Source organism: Beta vulgaris, chromosome 9, assembly GCF_026745355.1.
Source record: "Beta vulgaris subsp. vulgaris cultivar EL10 chromosome 9, EL10.2, whole genome shotgun sequence".
Lineage (NCBI taxonomy): Eukaryota > Viridiplantae > Streptophyta > Magnoliopsida > Caryophyllales > Amaranthaceae > Beta > Beta vulgaris.
In genome coordinates this window covers 44,085,017-44,102,110 of record NC_079210.1, presented here as the reverse complement: position 1 = coordinate 44,102,110, position 17,094 = coordinate 44,085,017, and the positions used below count along the sequence as shown (strand labels likewise).

At 36.3% G+C, this 17,094-nt stretch overlaps 1 protein-coding gene across 1 annotated transcript; it reads left to right on the top strand.

Annotated features, from left to right (window-relative positions):
• Nucleotides 1-352: 352 nt before the first annotated feature.
• LOC104903940 (protein FLOWERING LOCUS T) lies at nucleotides 353-6,306 on the top strand. Its single transcript, XM_010692083.4, has 4 exons — nucleotides 353-752; nucleotides 964-1,025; nucleotides 3,849-3,889; nucleotides 5,845-6,306. The coding sequence occupies exons 1-4, from the start codon at nucleotides 540-542 to the stop codon at nucleotides 6,066-6,068; spliced, it is 540 nt and encodes a 179-aa protein (XP_010690385.1). The 5' UTR covers nucleotides 353-539; the 3' UTR covers nucleotides 6,069-6,306.
• The last annotated feature ends 10,788 nt before the right edge of the window (nucleotides 6,307-17,094 follow it).

Here is a 17,094-nt window from a genome sequence, read left to right as displayed (position 1 = left end):
GCTAATTCTCTTTTTAATATTAGGCTTATCATTGCCTAATTTTAATTTAAAAGTAGGCGGTCTCTTACAAGATAAATTCAGGAAAAAAAAAGGAGCTAATTTATGTTCACACATGCAATAATAATTCCTGAAATAAAACAAATGGATAGAAGTAGTAAATAAAGTTTACTTTTTCAAATTTGTATGTGGAGTGTTTTAGCTAAGTTTATGAGCCGACCTAAATTCATCTAAGAAGAATCTAACCTTGGTCCACTATATTACTTTATAATTTATGAAAGTAGGTGGACCTTGGTATTTTTGATATGATCTTGCAAATTGTAAGAAGTTATGCCTGAAAACTACCAAGCTAGCTATAGTTTGCTAAATGATGGTACGTGTATGAAACAGAAGCTGTATATAAGTGTTCATTGGGATCACCTGTTTTGGTGCGCAACTTCTTAGATAGTGAAGTATTCCTTAGCTTTCTAGCTAGCTAGCTAGCTTATCTCCTAAAGATTAGGATACTATTAATTAGTTTTAGGTAGCTAGATATTCTTATAATGCCTAGAACATCAGCAAGTGCGCCAAGAGATCCATTAGTATTAGGTGGAGTTATTGGTGATGTTTTAGAGCCATTCGAAAGATCCGTCACTCTCAAAATCAGCTTTAACAATAGAAATGTTAATAATGGAGGAGATTTTAGGCCATCACAAGTTGTTAACCAACCTAGGGTCGAAGTCGGAGGTGATGACCTTAGGACTTGCTATACCTTGGTAAGTCCATTGATTAAGATTGTTATTATTGGTGCATTGTACTTCTAGTGTTTGATACCCATAAAAAGAAACTTCGTTCTATACAGTATGTACTCATATTAAAAGTTGTACGACTTCATTAAATATTTCTTATGTTAGTACTTCTTTAATATTTTGTTGATTAAATATTCAATTCATATGTTAATGCAATATACTACTATTTAATTCATAGGTAATGGTAGATCCAGATGCTCCTAGCCCAAGTAACCCGCATCAAAGAGAGTACTTGCACTGGTAAGTAGATATATCTTTTTTTTTTTTTGGACTTCAAGAAAACGTACAATAGGTAAGTAGATATATCAATACAATATAATTACAGTTGATCTCATTTTTTTTTTATTCGGTAATTTACTGGTCCAAGTAGGCTCAGCCCTCATGAATTAGGGGGTAGGAAGGGGATCCCAATCGATAAAGAAACTTCCAGAGACTGGAAACTGAGGATTTATACCTAGAAGCATAAATCCACACAAACACCCCAAATATGGAGTTGATGAAAATCAAACTCCCGACCATGAGGTTGGGAGGTGGGAGCTCCAACCATTGGGCTCCCACATGATTCTCTAAAGTTGATCTCATTAATCTCTAAAGAATTATTTTATGAGTACACTTTATTTATATTTATTTCATCCAAAAATTTAGAAACTAATAATTTATTATCTTCGAGGCATATGAGTTCAAATAATAATAAAAAAAAGCATATTAAATCAGTAACATTTATGATCTTCTTAGTTTTGCCTTTGATACAATAATAGTCCTAGTAGTTCTCTTATGCGAGCGTTGTATTTGAAAATTATGAAGTGGTTAATTAGTGACCCTGGATGTCTGGATCGATTTTCACCTTAAAAGGTATTTGAAGGGAGGCGTTTTGAAGGGCATCTAAACTTGTCACATGCTATTCGAGATAAATGCACTATTGGCTCCTTGTTAACAAAAAAAAAAATACGGGGTTTTATTTTCTAGAGCAAAAGATTTTAATGTCTGGACTTCCAATCTCATACTTGGGTTGTTTTCACCTGCGACATTCTAACTTATATATTTGACAACACAAAATTTTGTGTATCAATATTTTTAATTGAAATTTAATATTAAAAAAGACATGCATTAGAATTTTCCATTACTAGTCAAAAATATTTCCTCAAAATTATTATATGAATAGTGTCAAAAGTCAAAATATTGCAATTCCTTAAATAAAACAAAGTAAGTTTCAGTTTACACAACTTGACTTATAATTTGCATACAATATTCCACAAATTGACCATATTTAATTATTGTCATATCAGCAAAAGATTATTGTTTATAATCAAGTAGGTTTCAATTTGTATTTTTAAATATGAATTTTAATAATTTTATTAATACATAATTTTATTTGCTTAAGGGACGACTATGCGTGCTAGCTTTAATTTAATTATATTCATTGTGTGCCTAATAGTTGCTATTCAAAACCATCATGTTCATTTCTTACAATCAACAAGAGATACATATTAATTCATGTTAATCTGTTATATAGATTTTGCAACTTGGAAGCATAAGAGCATATATTATATATACTTTATATTTGAGGATTCTGCTTTGTGGCAATGAAAATGGTATTAGTCGTCATCCATGATTATACATATATAGCTATACTACTGGACCGAGCATGAAAACCTTATATTCGAATTTACTTGAAGATTAAGATAACATGCAGTATGTAATTATCAGTAAGTATTTCAGCTTATCAATTATTTAATCAACTTCCCTTTGTCATCTTAATATCTCATACCTGTGTACGGACTATATATGAACTGTACGATATATATTGATATATTACTGCGTCTGCATGGTCCCAATTCCCAAAGCAAGGGATTAGACCGCAAAATCAAAGACATGTCGCCAATATAATTCCTTGAACATGTTACATTGGACTCCTTGTAATACAAGGAAATTACATCTTCAGTTACACCTTTTTCTTTACCCTCATCTCCTCGGGTATCATAAACCCATTAAAAGTTGAGATGGTAGAGGAGTGGCATCAATTCCTATTTTATTTTCCTTAGTTTTCAGGATCAAATTTTATGAGACACGTTTGAGGATTTTTCCTTATCCTCTCAAGTGGGTCTCATTGATCTTACCTTAAAAAAAATCACCAACCCGTTACATACTGAGCTACTTTTGTCAGTAGCAACAATCAAGTTTTTTAAGATAATATTGTTATATTCCCTCTAATTTTTATTAGAGCAAAGCTAATAGTTGATTCAAAATTTCGGATCATCATCAATTATTTTAATACTTTATCTTTCTTCAATGACATTATTTTATTAAGAAGTTCATACTTCATGGAGTAATTCCTCATCTTTTCCTCCTGCCTTCATATATTTGTCTCAGATAAGACATGTGTATATAAAAAGATACTAAAATATTGGGACAATAGTTTAATAATAATGAAGGATAAGATTGGTGCCGTAAGTTAGGGTAGATTCTAATTAACATCTCTCTTATCATGTATTGTCACCCTAAAGTTACTTGGGAAAGTTGTCACTTGACAATGTCAAATTCCTAAGACAGAAAAAAAAAAAATTAAACTCGTAAATGAGATAAGAATTGAAAACTAATAATAAAAAAAAAGTTTATAAAATTCTTAATAATTTCTAATGGTTCAGCTAGTGAACGAATAATAAAACTACTCACATACGTGTCGTTACAACTCATCTTATTTCTCTTCGCATTAAAAACATGTTAGTCATTTTGTACTCTATTCCAATTCATTTTCCAAATATATGCCCCACATATTTGTGTTAATTGACGGTACTTTTTTCTAGATCTCAACATCGTTTCTCATTCCCCTTGAATAAAACTTCCATGCCCCACTACATCTTGTTCTTTAAATTTTTCTTCAAATTATTCTAAATTTTTACTATAATATTATGTCAAATTCATAACCTTAAAATTCAACAAAGCTTAGTAATCCAATTCCAATCTTATTTATGTACATAGTTAATTGGCTATATGAAGTAGTATTTTACTTTGCTAATTGGGGGAATTGTTGATTTAATTCTTCTTTTGTTTGGATAAAATTAGGTTGGTGACTGATATTCCCGGAACCACAAGTGCATCATTTGGTGAGTTTCCTTAATGTTAGACTATTAATACTTTTTTAAGGGGTTTTAATACTCCTAGTTCACTACTTCACCTCCCCCTCCCTTGTACAAGTTCTTCAAAAAATAAAAAAAACTGTTGGATGATGTTCAATCCTGTTGTAGTTTTAGATACAGGCTTTGGAAGATCAGTATCATTCTTGCATTTTATTTCTAGAGATCGCATGCACGTTTGATTTCTCACCTTTTGATGTGTTCCTTACAAGAATAATAGAATATGAATATATGGTGCATCCCCCAAATGGAATTTCTTTGCGAAAAGTCTACCGGGCCCAACTGAAATTACCGACGTCTATTACTAGGAAAATAACTTTTGACATGTCTCCCAAGACCCCAAGGTTCTTATTTATTGTGCCAATATTTCAACGCTAAATATCAATTTGTTTTAAGCATCCAGCCATTTTCCAAAGTGTGGATTATGCACTAGAGTGTACAATGTTTATTGTGCATTCAAAAAGAACATACCATTTATATAAAAGAGTACGAACTTTTTTCAACAATTTTTCAACTTTAAAATTGAACACACGACTTAAAATTAAAAAATATGTAAATCTATATCTATAAAATAATATAGGTTATAATGAAAAGAACATATACTAAATGAACATCTATGCTTAAGGTAAAAGAACATATACCTTTTAAATTTTATTTGAAAAGGAGTCTTTAGTTGCAAAATTCAAGGAAATAAATTAAATAATATTTTTTTTAAAAAAAATTATGGACACTAAAAATGATAAAATGATGTAATTTAAAAGAGGTTGCACCAGTTCTACATGCACTTGGGTGCATGTACTTATTTGCGTCCATTTTCCGTGCAAGGGATCTTATGCTCAAAATTAAATGATTGAATTGGGTGTGGCAAAAGTTCAACCAATGGGACAACCCAATTCAAACCTACCTCAAATAAGCTAATTAGGGCTGGGATTTTTGACCCATTCACATTAACTCATTTAATTAAACGGGTTAGGTTCAGGTTGACATTTTCGATCCCAAAATGACATGCTTTGACTTTATTAACTTATACATATAGAAAATTCTCGAATAATATATTGATAAATCTAAAATTTGGCTTTAGAAAGTAAAAATATAACTAAAACAAGTCATAATTATTATAAGAAACTCTAAACATGCATACTTGCACAGTTTACTTGATCATTTAGCTTTTTAAGAAAATAATTATTTTTCACTATATTTATAATTATGATCAAATGGGTTTACGGGTAACCCGTTTATTAAATAGGTCGGGTCAATATTGTGTTTTCCAACTTATTTATTAAATGAGATAGATTCGAGGTAAGGGAATTTTGATCCATTTATTTCCGATTCGAAGATGAACCAACCCAATTGGACTTGATTGTCAGCCCTAGATACAATGTCATGAATACCCCATTTATGTAATCATATCTGGTAATAATAACCTCATATATATACATTAACAATAATTGTCTCTATAATGTTAGTAGTGCTTGTCAGTTATACATAATCTCATATTCAAATTATTTTGCTTATCTGTACTTATTAGACCTAATTAATCTTTATTAGACCTTATTAGAACTTCTATTAACCTGTTAGACCTTATTTCCTGAGAGTGTCAGACCTTATTTTGCTGAATTGAACATATTAAACCTTATTACACCCTATTAATCTGTATTAGACCTTATCTAAACTTTTTTTTTCTGATAAGGATGAAAAATTAGGTGAACAGAAAAGACACATATTATTAATAACCCATCTATACTTGTCGATGACCCTTATACGTTTTAACATCACTAATAAGATGTATGTGGCATATAAGAGTTTGTTTTATTAATTAATGATTTTTAGAATGGGTGTTGTTCTTGTTCTTTTTTTTAAGCCATGATCAAGTCTTTAACTCTTACTACTCTCATAATATAACATCTCTTACATACATTATATAGGAGAAGAGATTGTTTACTATGAAAACCCACGACCCTCAACGGGGATACATCGATTTGTATTTGCATTGTTTCGGCAATTGGGAAGGCAAACTGTAAATGCTCCACAACAACGCCAAAATTTTAATACAAGAGACTTTGCTGAACTCTACAATCTTGGCTTGCCTGTTGCTGCTGTATATTTCAATTGCCAAAGGGAGGGAGGCTGTGGTGGAAGGAGGTTTTAGAATTCCAATTCCACCTCTCCATTTCAATGAACTTAGCACTTGCTAAAAATAAACGTATAACAATATCGTTACAATTGTATTGTTATCTTATAGGTTTGTAAATTGCGTTCTTTTATCACATGGGTTCACTTTTTTCTTTCTATTTATTTGTCCCCATGTTTTGTACATCTTTTGGTGCCAATGGAAAGTAAGGTGAATTACATGAAGTAATAAAAGTTTCGGTATATGCTTCTCTTGAGTCTTGACATAATCATCGATTACATTATGGGAAATAAGTGTGAACCACTTCCCCATTGTTGAATTATTTTAGATATGATAGTTACGATCATTTTTACGTCATCAATAACATTTTTTTGAATACTTGTATCTTCCCGAATTCTATATAGTGATAAGAGATGACTACGTCAACTTGATATGACGATTGTTAGCACAACAAACTCCTATTCACTCTCTTAGTCAAATAATATCTTGTATAGCTTGCTCAATAGTTAAGATTAGTATTACTTTGTAATCTTTATACTTATCTTTTGTAACAATGTAGCTACATATGTTGTATATTTATATGTTAATCTTCTTAATGACAAATCATCATTCTTCCAAACTCTATATGATATCACAACAAGGTTTCGAATCTCCCATTATTTGTTTAATGAGCACCTTCCTCCTCAAGCATCCATGGCGTCGGACTCTCACACCCTCACTAATATTATTGAACCAACTAAACCTCTCATGGTTGTGAATTCTCAATCTGTTCAAATAGTCACCCTCTCCAACTACATTATATATTTAGAAAGCTCAACTTGAAGCTTTCCTTATTGGCTATGACCTCAATTGATGGCTCAACCAATCCTCCCCCTCTTAAAATTACTGACGAATCTGGTGCCTCATATACTCAGTCTTGCTAATGTAACCTGGGTGCGACAAGACAAACTACTCTTTGGTTGCCTTGTTGGTATTCTCTCACCATTCCTTGGTCCTCTTATTTCTCGTGCTCATACCTCTAAAGAGGCCTGTGACATCCTCGCTAACACATATGCTAAGCCTTCTCGGGGACACATTAAACAACTTAGGGCTTAACTTAAGAACTTGATCAAGGCAATTACCTCCACTATTCAAGACTATATGAACAAAGCTCGTCACTTAGTCGATGAACTTGCGTTACTAGGTACCCCCCTCGATGCCGAGGACATCACGACCATATTCTTCATGGTCCTTATGAGGACTACAAGCCTCTTATTAATGCTGTAAATGCTTGTGACTCCCCCATTTCATTTGATGAACTTCAAAAGAAACTAACCCATGAAGAGCTTGAGTTAAAAATAGCCTCACCCCCTCTCTCTCCATTTTCCCAGCTATTGCCAATCGCACCTATACCTGTCAACCTCCCTAACAACACCTACACTCCCTCTCACAAAGTCCCTAACCCCTCCTATACCCACCTAACTGCAACTACTCCCCACCCAACCGAAATCCACTATGTACAATCTTATCCCTGTTCTCCAAATTCAAGCATCTAACAATAAACATCTCACGTCCAATTGAAGCAATTTTATCAATCCCCATTTCCCCCCAAATTCTTCGTATGAAACCCTCAAAAACCGACAATGGAGGATTTGCCCCCAAAACATAGCACATAACAGAAGATTCCCAAAATTTAATCTCATCTTTTATATCATCCAAATCAATTGTAGGAATATGTTCATCATTATTGATTTTTTGATGATTAATTAGTCCAGTTTCATCAACATTAATATCAACATCGCCATGTTTATTAGTTTCCCCAGTTTCATTCGCCCAACTAACCTGTTTAGGGGTTTTAGATCCAATGTTAAGAACATTCAACCATTGAGAAAACTTACTCTTATCCGCAGATTGCCTCTGTAATTCCATCAAGGAAGAAAGAGGCGAGGGGATTTCACCTTCTTCCTCGCTGGAATTCGGATCTTGAATTTGCAGTGTGCCAACACCCATAACTTCGTCCACGGACTTCGTCTTCTTCGCATTCGATGATGAAGGAACATTTGCAGTACCTTTGCCTTTTGCCACACTTTTGAAGTTCTTGGATCCTCGAGGTCTGCCCATGGCGACCAGCGCGAACACTGGAGAACCCACGAAGAGAGAGAACCCAAAATAATAAGGAATTTTTCACACTTTATGATGTCTCACATAGATGAAGAAGATGAAAAATGACTAAAAGCCATTCAGATTCTTTGATATGTGGGTGAGCTCTCCTCTTTTCTGGCCAACTGTTGCGGAGGCTTGGAATAGACCAGTGCAGGGATGTACCATGTATAGGGTGGTTCAGAAACTTAAAGGCTTAAAAATTGATCTGAAGAAGATCAATAAAGAAGGTTTCTCAGATGTCCAGGTTGTCGTTACTCAAGCCTACCGCAAGTTACTGCAAGTTCAAAGCCTAGTTCATAGTCAACCTTATGATTATGAACACGATAAAGAGGAAAGGAAAGCAACCGAGGAGTACAGGAAGGCACAAAAAACTTATCTAAGTTTTCTAAGGCAAAAAGCAAAAGCCCAGTGGATAGATAAAGGTGATGATAACACACACTTGTTCCATCAATGTATCAAGGCCAGAAGGAATTCTAACAGAGTGAATGCCATTCAAAATGGCCAGGGTCAGTGGGTAAATGAAGCAAAGCAAGTCCAAGAGGCTTTTGTCAATTTCTATAAGGATCTGCTTGGGAAAAAACTGGAGCATAGATGCAAAATCAAGAATGAAATCATGGGGGAGGGGTATAAACTTACAGATGAACAACGGAGATCCTTAGAGTGTTCTTTCACTGTTGAAGATGTCAAGAGAGCGCTCATGTCAATCCCCAATGATAAGGCCCCAGGGATTGATTGCTACAATAGTTACTTCTTCAAGCAAACTTGAGAGATAGTAGGGGAAGAAGTTGCTGCAGCTGTGTTGGAATTTTTTAGAACAGGGAAATTACTCAAGGCCATTAATGCTACCTCTATTACCTTAATTCCTAAAGTAAAGAGTCCAACTCATGTGAGTGATTATAGGCCTATTTCTTGTTGCTCTGTTATATACAAATGCATAACTAAGCTGTTATGTGAAAAGCTTAGATTGGTGTTGCCTTCTCTGCTTTCTGAAACACAAGGGGCATTTGTGTCTGGGAGGAGTATACTTCACAACATTTTGCTCTGTCAGGACATAGTAAGGATATACAAAGGCAGTCAAAAGCAAAAATGCTGCATGATGAAGATTGATTTGCAAAAGGCATATATCACAGTCTGTTGGGAATTCCTTGAAGATATGATGAAAGGCCTTCACTTTCCCGATAAGTTCATTCATCTTGTGATGACTTGTGTGTCTAGCCCCACCTTTACTCTCATGCTTAATGGATTCCCAACCGGGTTCTTCAACTCCAAAAGAGGTCTAAGGCAGGGAGACCCCATGTCTCCCCTGCTATTTGTATTGTGTATGGAGTATTTCACTCGCATTATGGCTTATATAGGGAAGCAGGACCAATTTAGGTTTCACCCTAGATGTCAATCACTGAAACTAAACCATCTATGTTTTGCTGACGATTTGATTCTCTTCTGTAAAGGGGACTATGCTTCAGTACTGATGATGCTCCAGGGCCTAAGATTGTTTGCTGACTCTACTAGTCTTGTGGCTAGCCCTCAAAAATCTGTTATCTTTGGGTGTGGTATGACTAACCAAGACATGCAGAGACTTGTTGATTGCTCTGGCTTTAAGCAAGACACTCTCCCATTTCGTTATTTAGGAGTTCCTATAAGCACCAAGAAGCTGTCAACTGCAGACTATGAGCAACTCCTTGAGAAGATGCTGGGAAGAATTAGGTGCTGGAGTTCAAGAAATATCTCCTTTGCTGGGAGAAGATTACTAGTTAACTCTGTATTGCTCAGCATCTGTGTCTACTGGGCCCAGATTTTTATATTCCCTAAGAACATCATAAAGCAAATTAATGCAATTTGTAGATCATTCCTATGGACTGGTGCTTACAACTCTACCAGACTTGGGTATGTTTGCTGGACTGAGGTATGTTCTCCTAAATACCAAGGGGGGCTTAGTTTCAGATGTTTAGAGAAATGGATATTAGCTATGGTAGGGAAGTTAGCTTGGAGCATAGCTATGAAGGAGGATAACCTGTGGGTGAAATGGATCCATGCAATGTATATTAAAGAGCACAACTGGAGTGGGTTCCTTGCTCCAAAAACTGCTAGTTGGGCTGTTAAATACATCTGTAAAGTGAAAGATAAAATCACAAATGTATGTGGTGCAACCTGGATGGGGGTGCCTAATTACAGTACTGCTGACCTATACAAGCAATTACATCGTGTGCAACACCCAAGGCAACAGGTGGATTGGTGGAAAGATGTGTGGGACCAATATAATATCCCTAAACATAGTTTCATAGGATGGTTGGCAATGCATAAAAGATTACAGACTAGAGATAGGATGTTAGCTATGAATATTATCACTGATGATACATACATGTTTACTATGTGGAGATGGACAGGAAGATCATCGACACCTTTTTTTTGGTTGTCCGTTTAGCAGACAGTGCCTAAAAGAAGTGAAGGAATGGTTGGGTATTCATACTACTTCGAATACGCTAGATCAATTGCTGGGGTGGATTAAAAGAAGATATAAAGGCAGCAAGATCAGGAAACAAATTATCAGAGCAAGCATTTTTGCTACTGTATACAGCATATGGCAAGAAAGGAACTGTGCATACTGGAACATGCATATACATACTATAGAGAAAATAGTTAATGACATTAAACACAATGTAAAGAAGAGAATTGAGAGTAGATTACCTCAAAGAATGAAGGAGGTGGATAGGAATTGGTGGTTGACTATGTAATGGTCGTTTGGTTCTCTGGTCTTATTTTTGTAGTATGTTGCTTGCTAATGTATAGCTGTTGTTCCTTATTGGGACTTAGGATGTTTCGTTAAGCTATCAATATATTTTCTCTTACTTACCAAAAAAAAAAACGTCCAAGGGATACCTTCACCTACTGCCCCGCATCTAAAGCCCTCCATCCCTCCATTCGCCCTCCTCCATGCAAATGTAAATCGCCCAACCCCTCGCCCCTAAGTCAATACTGCTCTTGCTCCTACCTCCATGCCATCCTCATTCTCTCCTACTTTATGGCTCCTCGATAGTGGCGCCTCTCACCATGTTACCTCTAACCTTGCCAACCTATCTCTTCACTCACCTTATGACAATACATATGAGATTATAATCGATGACAGGTCCAGGCTTGCCATCACTCACACTGGTTCAACTCTCCTCCCTACTTCTACTCACTCTCTTTATCTTTCTAATATCTTTTGTGTTCTATCTATGCACACCAATATAATCTTTATCTCTAAGTTGTGTCATGATTATAATGTTCTTGTTATATTCTCACCTTCTCCTTTTTCTGGCAAGGATTCCAAGATGTGGCCAACTCTTCTCACAGGCCAGTCTAAGGATGGCGTGTACTAGTGGCCATCTTCCACTCTTCATGTCTTCACGACCACTCTCAACTTCATCGACTGGCACCACCACTTATGACAACCATCTCTCAAACTGCTCATATATGTTTATCTTGTAATTCATGTCATATTCATAAGTCATAAATTACCATTTGGAATTTTGGAGATTCTTCACTTACTACTTTATTTCCCCTTGAAGTTATATTCAGTGATTTATGGTCCTCCCCTCTATACTCTTATGTCGGCTATAAATACTATGTTATTTTTGTCGATCACTACACAAATTTCTTTGGTTAGTTATATCCCCTCAAAAATAAATCTACCACGGGAAATGTTTTCATTCGCTTCAAAGCACTAGTAGAAAAAGTGGTTCAGTCGTCGTATTCTCACTTTATACTCTGACAATGGTGGTGAGTTTCTCAAACTTGCCTCATTTCTTACTATAAATGGCATCTCCTATCTCACCTCTCCACCTCATAAAACCCCTAAACATAATGGGCATGCGGAACATCGTCACTGCCATGTTGTAGAAACTGGACTCACCCTCCTCTCTCATGCCTCTCTTCCTCTTCAATCCTGGTCACATGCTCTCCAAACCGCTACATATCTCATAAACCACATGCCCACCCCTACACTCTTCAAATATTACAAACTCTTCGGCTCCACACCCAAATACCATCACCTTCGAAATTTCGGTTATTTGTGTTACCCATGACTTAGGCCTTAAAAATCTCACGAACTCGAACCTTGGTCTACCCCTTGCGTATTCTTATGCGCTACTCTCCCACTCAACACGCTTGTTTCTGCTTGATCCTCAAACCCATCGGCTATACTCTTCACACCATGGGCATTTTGTTGAGCAGTAATACCCCTTTACTCAGTTCTCCTCCTCATCTCCTCCCACGCTTACTCCTACACTTGATGAATGGTGCTCAGTAGCCTCCTTTATACTCCCTCCTTTCGCCACGCCAACCCTCTAGCTTCCTGCTCCCTCTCTCCTCCACCTTCTCCCCCTCAACCTACTTTCGCTACACCTTGCCCACCTCCCTCTCCACCCCCTTCAACTCGCCGCTACATAACCTGCGTCTCCATCAACATTTTTAAGCCCATTATTAAACTCAATCTAAGTGCTCAACTCACACGCACTGAACCCACCTCGACAAAATATACTCCACCCAAACCTGTTTGGCATGACTCCATGCACGCTCAACATCAAGCTCTTTTAAAAAAAAATTACTTAAACTCTTGTTCCATGTCATTCCTCACAAAATCTTATTGGTTGCAAATAGTTTTTTAGAACCAAATACAAACCTTACGGTACAATCGACAAATAAAATGCCCGTCTAGTTGCAAATGGATTTCACCAACGTCCCAGGATTTATAAAGAAACCTTCAACCCTGCTATTAAACTTTGAACAATTCGTCTAATACTAAGTCTCGTTGTCACTCAAGGTTAGTTTCTTCGCCAATTTGACATTAAAAAGACGTCTTCCTTCAAGGCACTCTCTCCGAAGATGTGTATATGGCCCAACCACCCAGCTTAAAAGATCCAAACTTTCATGATCATGTTTGTCATCTCAAGAAGGCCATTTACGGTCTCAAACAAACACCTCGTGCTTGGAATACCGAGCTCTGCAACTACCTTCTTAGTGTTGGCTTCACAAATGCAATCTCAGATACCCCCCTTTTCTTCACCAAAAGCACCACTTCCCCCATCTATGTCCTGGTCTATGTTGACGATATTATCGTCCTAGGACCGAGCACCACTCTCGTCACCACCTTCAAGGACAATCTTGCCAAGCATTTCTCCCTTAAAGACCTTGGTCTCAACTATTTTTTGGGAGTTGAAGTTCAACCTTGTGTGGATAAGCTTGTCTTTAACCAACGCAAGTACACCATTGACTTGCTTGACCGAGCCTATGAGTGATGCTAAGTTAATCAACACCCCTCTTGAGGCCCATATCCATCTCACACTCAATTCAGATGAACCACATGACAATCCAACTAAATATAGTAGCCTCGTTCGTGGTCTTCAATATTTGGGCCTCGATCGCCCTGACATAGCCTTTGTTGTGAATCATTTATCTCAATTATGCATCGTCCTACATCACTTCACCGTCAAGCACTCAAATGTGCACTAATTAAGGTATCTCAATAGTACAATTGATTATTGCCTTACTTTATACCACATTTACATGCCTTTTCGGATGCTAACTTAGCTGGTGATCGTGATGATTTTATTTCTACATGGGAATATTTTTTTTATCTAGGTCGTAATCCCATTTCATGGAGTTCGAAGAAGCAGCAATCTGTTGCCCGCTCTTCAACCGAAGTCGAATATCGCTCAGTGGTACAAACAATTCTTGAAGTTCTTTCTCTTCTCAACGTCCTTCATGAAATTGGTGTCATTGGTCTAGCTCAACCTGTTATCTAGTGCGACAACATTGATGCAACTCGTCTCTCTACTAACCCCATGTTTCAATCTCGTATGAAGCACCTAGGTGTGGATTATAACTTCATTCGGGAAAAAGTGCAAGGTGGGTTCCTTCGTGCTGCTCTTGTAGCTCAAGACGCCAGCTTAATGATGCTCTTACAAAGGCAAACAACCTCGTCTTTAGATGATGTTGTCCAAGATTGGAGTTGACTACGTTAACTTGAGATGGTTGTTAGCACAACAAACTCCTATTCTCTCTCGCTCTTAGTCAAATAGTATCTTGTATAGCTTAATAGCTAAGATTAGATTACTTTGTAATCTCTATAATCTTTATACTACTTATCTTTTGTAGTAATCTAGCTACGTATGTTGTATAACTCTATGTTGATCTTCTTAATGAGAAATCATCAGTCTTCTAAGCTCTATATATAAGAAGGAGCATTGAATCTATTGAAATTCAATGGTTGTGAATAAGCCATGCTGCAATAGCCTTATCTTCTTAAAATTTGAGTCTAACCTATAAAACCTATAAACACCTTATAGAAATACTTGGAAAATGACATTGAAATTAACAAAAAGACACTTCTCCGTAAAAAAAAGGACATATAGAAAAACATAATTCTTGATGAATAGGCACTCAAATACATGTTAATTTTAAGGTGATGTGTGGTATATGATGTATAGTGACATTTTGTAAGTCACACCATGAGAAGGAGATGTCATGTAAATGAGGATCACATACGAACCTCCCTCACACGAACACTCACTACTCTTATTCTTATAATGTGAAGCAAAACACTGATAGGCTAAGTAGAGCTATCCAACTCATATATGACTATATGAGCTATCTAACGAAATGAGTTATTTCTAGTTAACTCAACTTATTTAATAAAGTGGCTCAATCAAGCTCATGATCTATTTAACTAAATGAGTGTGATTCAAATCCAAAACCCCTAATTTTGGGTCGAGTTTAGATTATGTTCAACTCACATATTGAGTCAACTTTTACCCTCTTTATTAGATAGTGTTATGGTAGCAAATTAAAGGTGGGAGGTTATATTGATACAAGTCAAGGTGCAAAGTCAACTCTTGATGCTAAGCCTATTTGTCTAGTCCTTGAAGCATTTGGGTTCAAACTCAATTCAAAATTCCTTTGTGTCCATGATCAAGTGGGAAGATGATCAAGTCCAAGAAACATGAAGTTGGCATCATTTGGAGTCTTAGTTAATTTTAATTAAGTCTTTAATTTCAGCAAATAAGGTCCGAAAATTCCTTGTGATTTTCGACCGAGTTAGAGAGTCCTTGTGTTCCAAGTATGCGTCAAGTTGTCATTGAGTTGTAATATTCTCTAGATTCTGTATTCTCTAGTTTCCTTAAGTGTTTTAGGCGTGTAAGGGGGGATTTGGGGTTGATTTGTTGTTTCCTTAATTTCCCTTTATTCTCTGCTAGAATCTAGAGATTATGATGCAAGATGCTAGCTTATATTTCCTAAAATACTTGGTTTGATTTTTAGCTATTGTAGTGCTTGGAGGGCAAGTTAATTCTTGCTGTCATGAATAATATAAATAGACATGGCATGCTACCATACAAGAGCATGAGTGATTTACACAAAAACCTTCGTCATTCAATTTAATTGTGCCTTTCAATTATTCTCGATCATTAAGTTATTTTTCAGGAGTGTTAATTAATGTAGTGTTTAATCTGCTTATTTTATGAGTGGTTTGAGTGACATTAAGAGTTAACTAAAATATACAGGAGTGTTTGTTTTAGTTATCATATCCGGGTTACTTTGATAATTTTCGGACTTAGTGAAGTGATCAAGCTAAGTTCCTTTGTTCGAAATTACTTGGTTGTTTCTTCATCTTTGGAGTTGTAATCATATCAGTTGGTATCATATTTTTCCAGGAGGGTGAGAGTTGAAAGGATTCTACTTTCATTGATAAGTGTTTCTTCTAGTTGTTTGTTTGATCCATTGTTGGGGTTTATGTGGTTGTTGGCTTTCTATTTCTTCTCCTTTGGCATGGCACATTGCTTAGTTTCTTGACATTATTGGTAGGCGTTTGTCGTGTACTCCTAACCAAATATAATTAACCTACTTTCATGCACACTAAGTAAGTATAATGGAAGCAGGGATCGTATCCACAGGGAGCAAATGAACTTGATTGGAAATTAGCAAATCAAGAACCCTAGTATGTACTAAGGCCAAAGCAACCGAATAGGGGGGATTTGGAACAATGTAAGTGATCTAAACTACTCACAATACTAAAATACGAAGAGATTACAATATAAAAAGGCCTTGGACTCGGTTAGCATCCACCCTAACCTACTTTGTGATCACGAAACCTTAACCCTCAACCTTTCCTATGGTCACCTATTGAGAAGTCGATACTTCTATCCTCCTAGATCGTGGTCTAACACACGATCTGCGTGGTTTGAACCGCTCTTACTATGAATTAACTCAAATGAATCGCACTTAAGTTCAAACCAAAGTAGCATTAAAAACGAGGAACACAATAGGATCACTAATGTTATTAAAGCAACAACATTCAAGTAATAAGCTATGCTTCTCTAAGTGCACAAGATTAATGTTCAGCATTTAATCAAACACCTAGTATGCTACATGGAGCTAGGAACACAACAATCCGATTATGCACCTAAAACTAGCATTAGATGATTCACACAACAATACTAGTAACGTTCCTAGCAAGGATTATGCAAATATCATGGAAATACATACAAGAAGCATCACAATGACCATAAGAAGATAGAGAGTAAGAAGTTCTCACAAGTAGATTAGAGCTTCAATAACCAAATCCAAGATGGGAGTTTAAGCTAGCAAATCCATGAAATTCATTACAAATCTAATAAGGAAGAGTAGAAGAAACATATGGAACTCTCTTTCTCTCTCTACCTTTTTTTCCTAGTAAAGCTAAACTAAAAGCTGACTTAACCTCCTTTCCCTCCAAGGGAGGAAAAGAAAGTAAAAAATGCAGCGGCAGGGGTCGCGACTCGCGACAAAGCTCGCGACTCGCGACAATAGGAAGGTCGCGACTCGCGACACTGATCGCGGGTCGCGACGAGCCGTCTGCCCCAAATCTATCCAAAACACCAAAAAATAA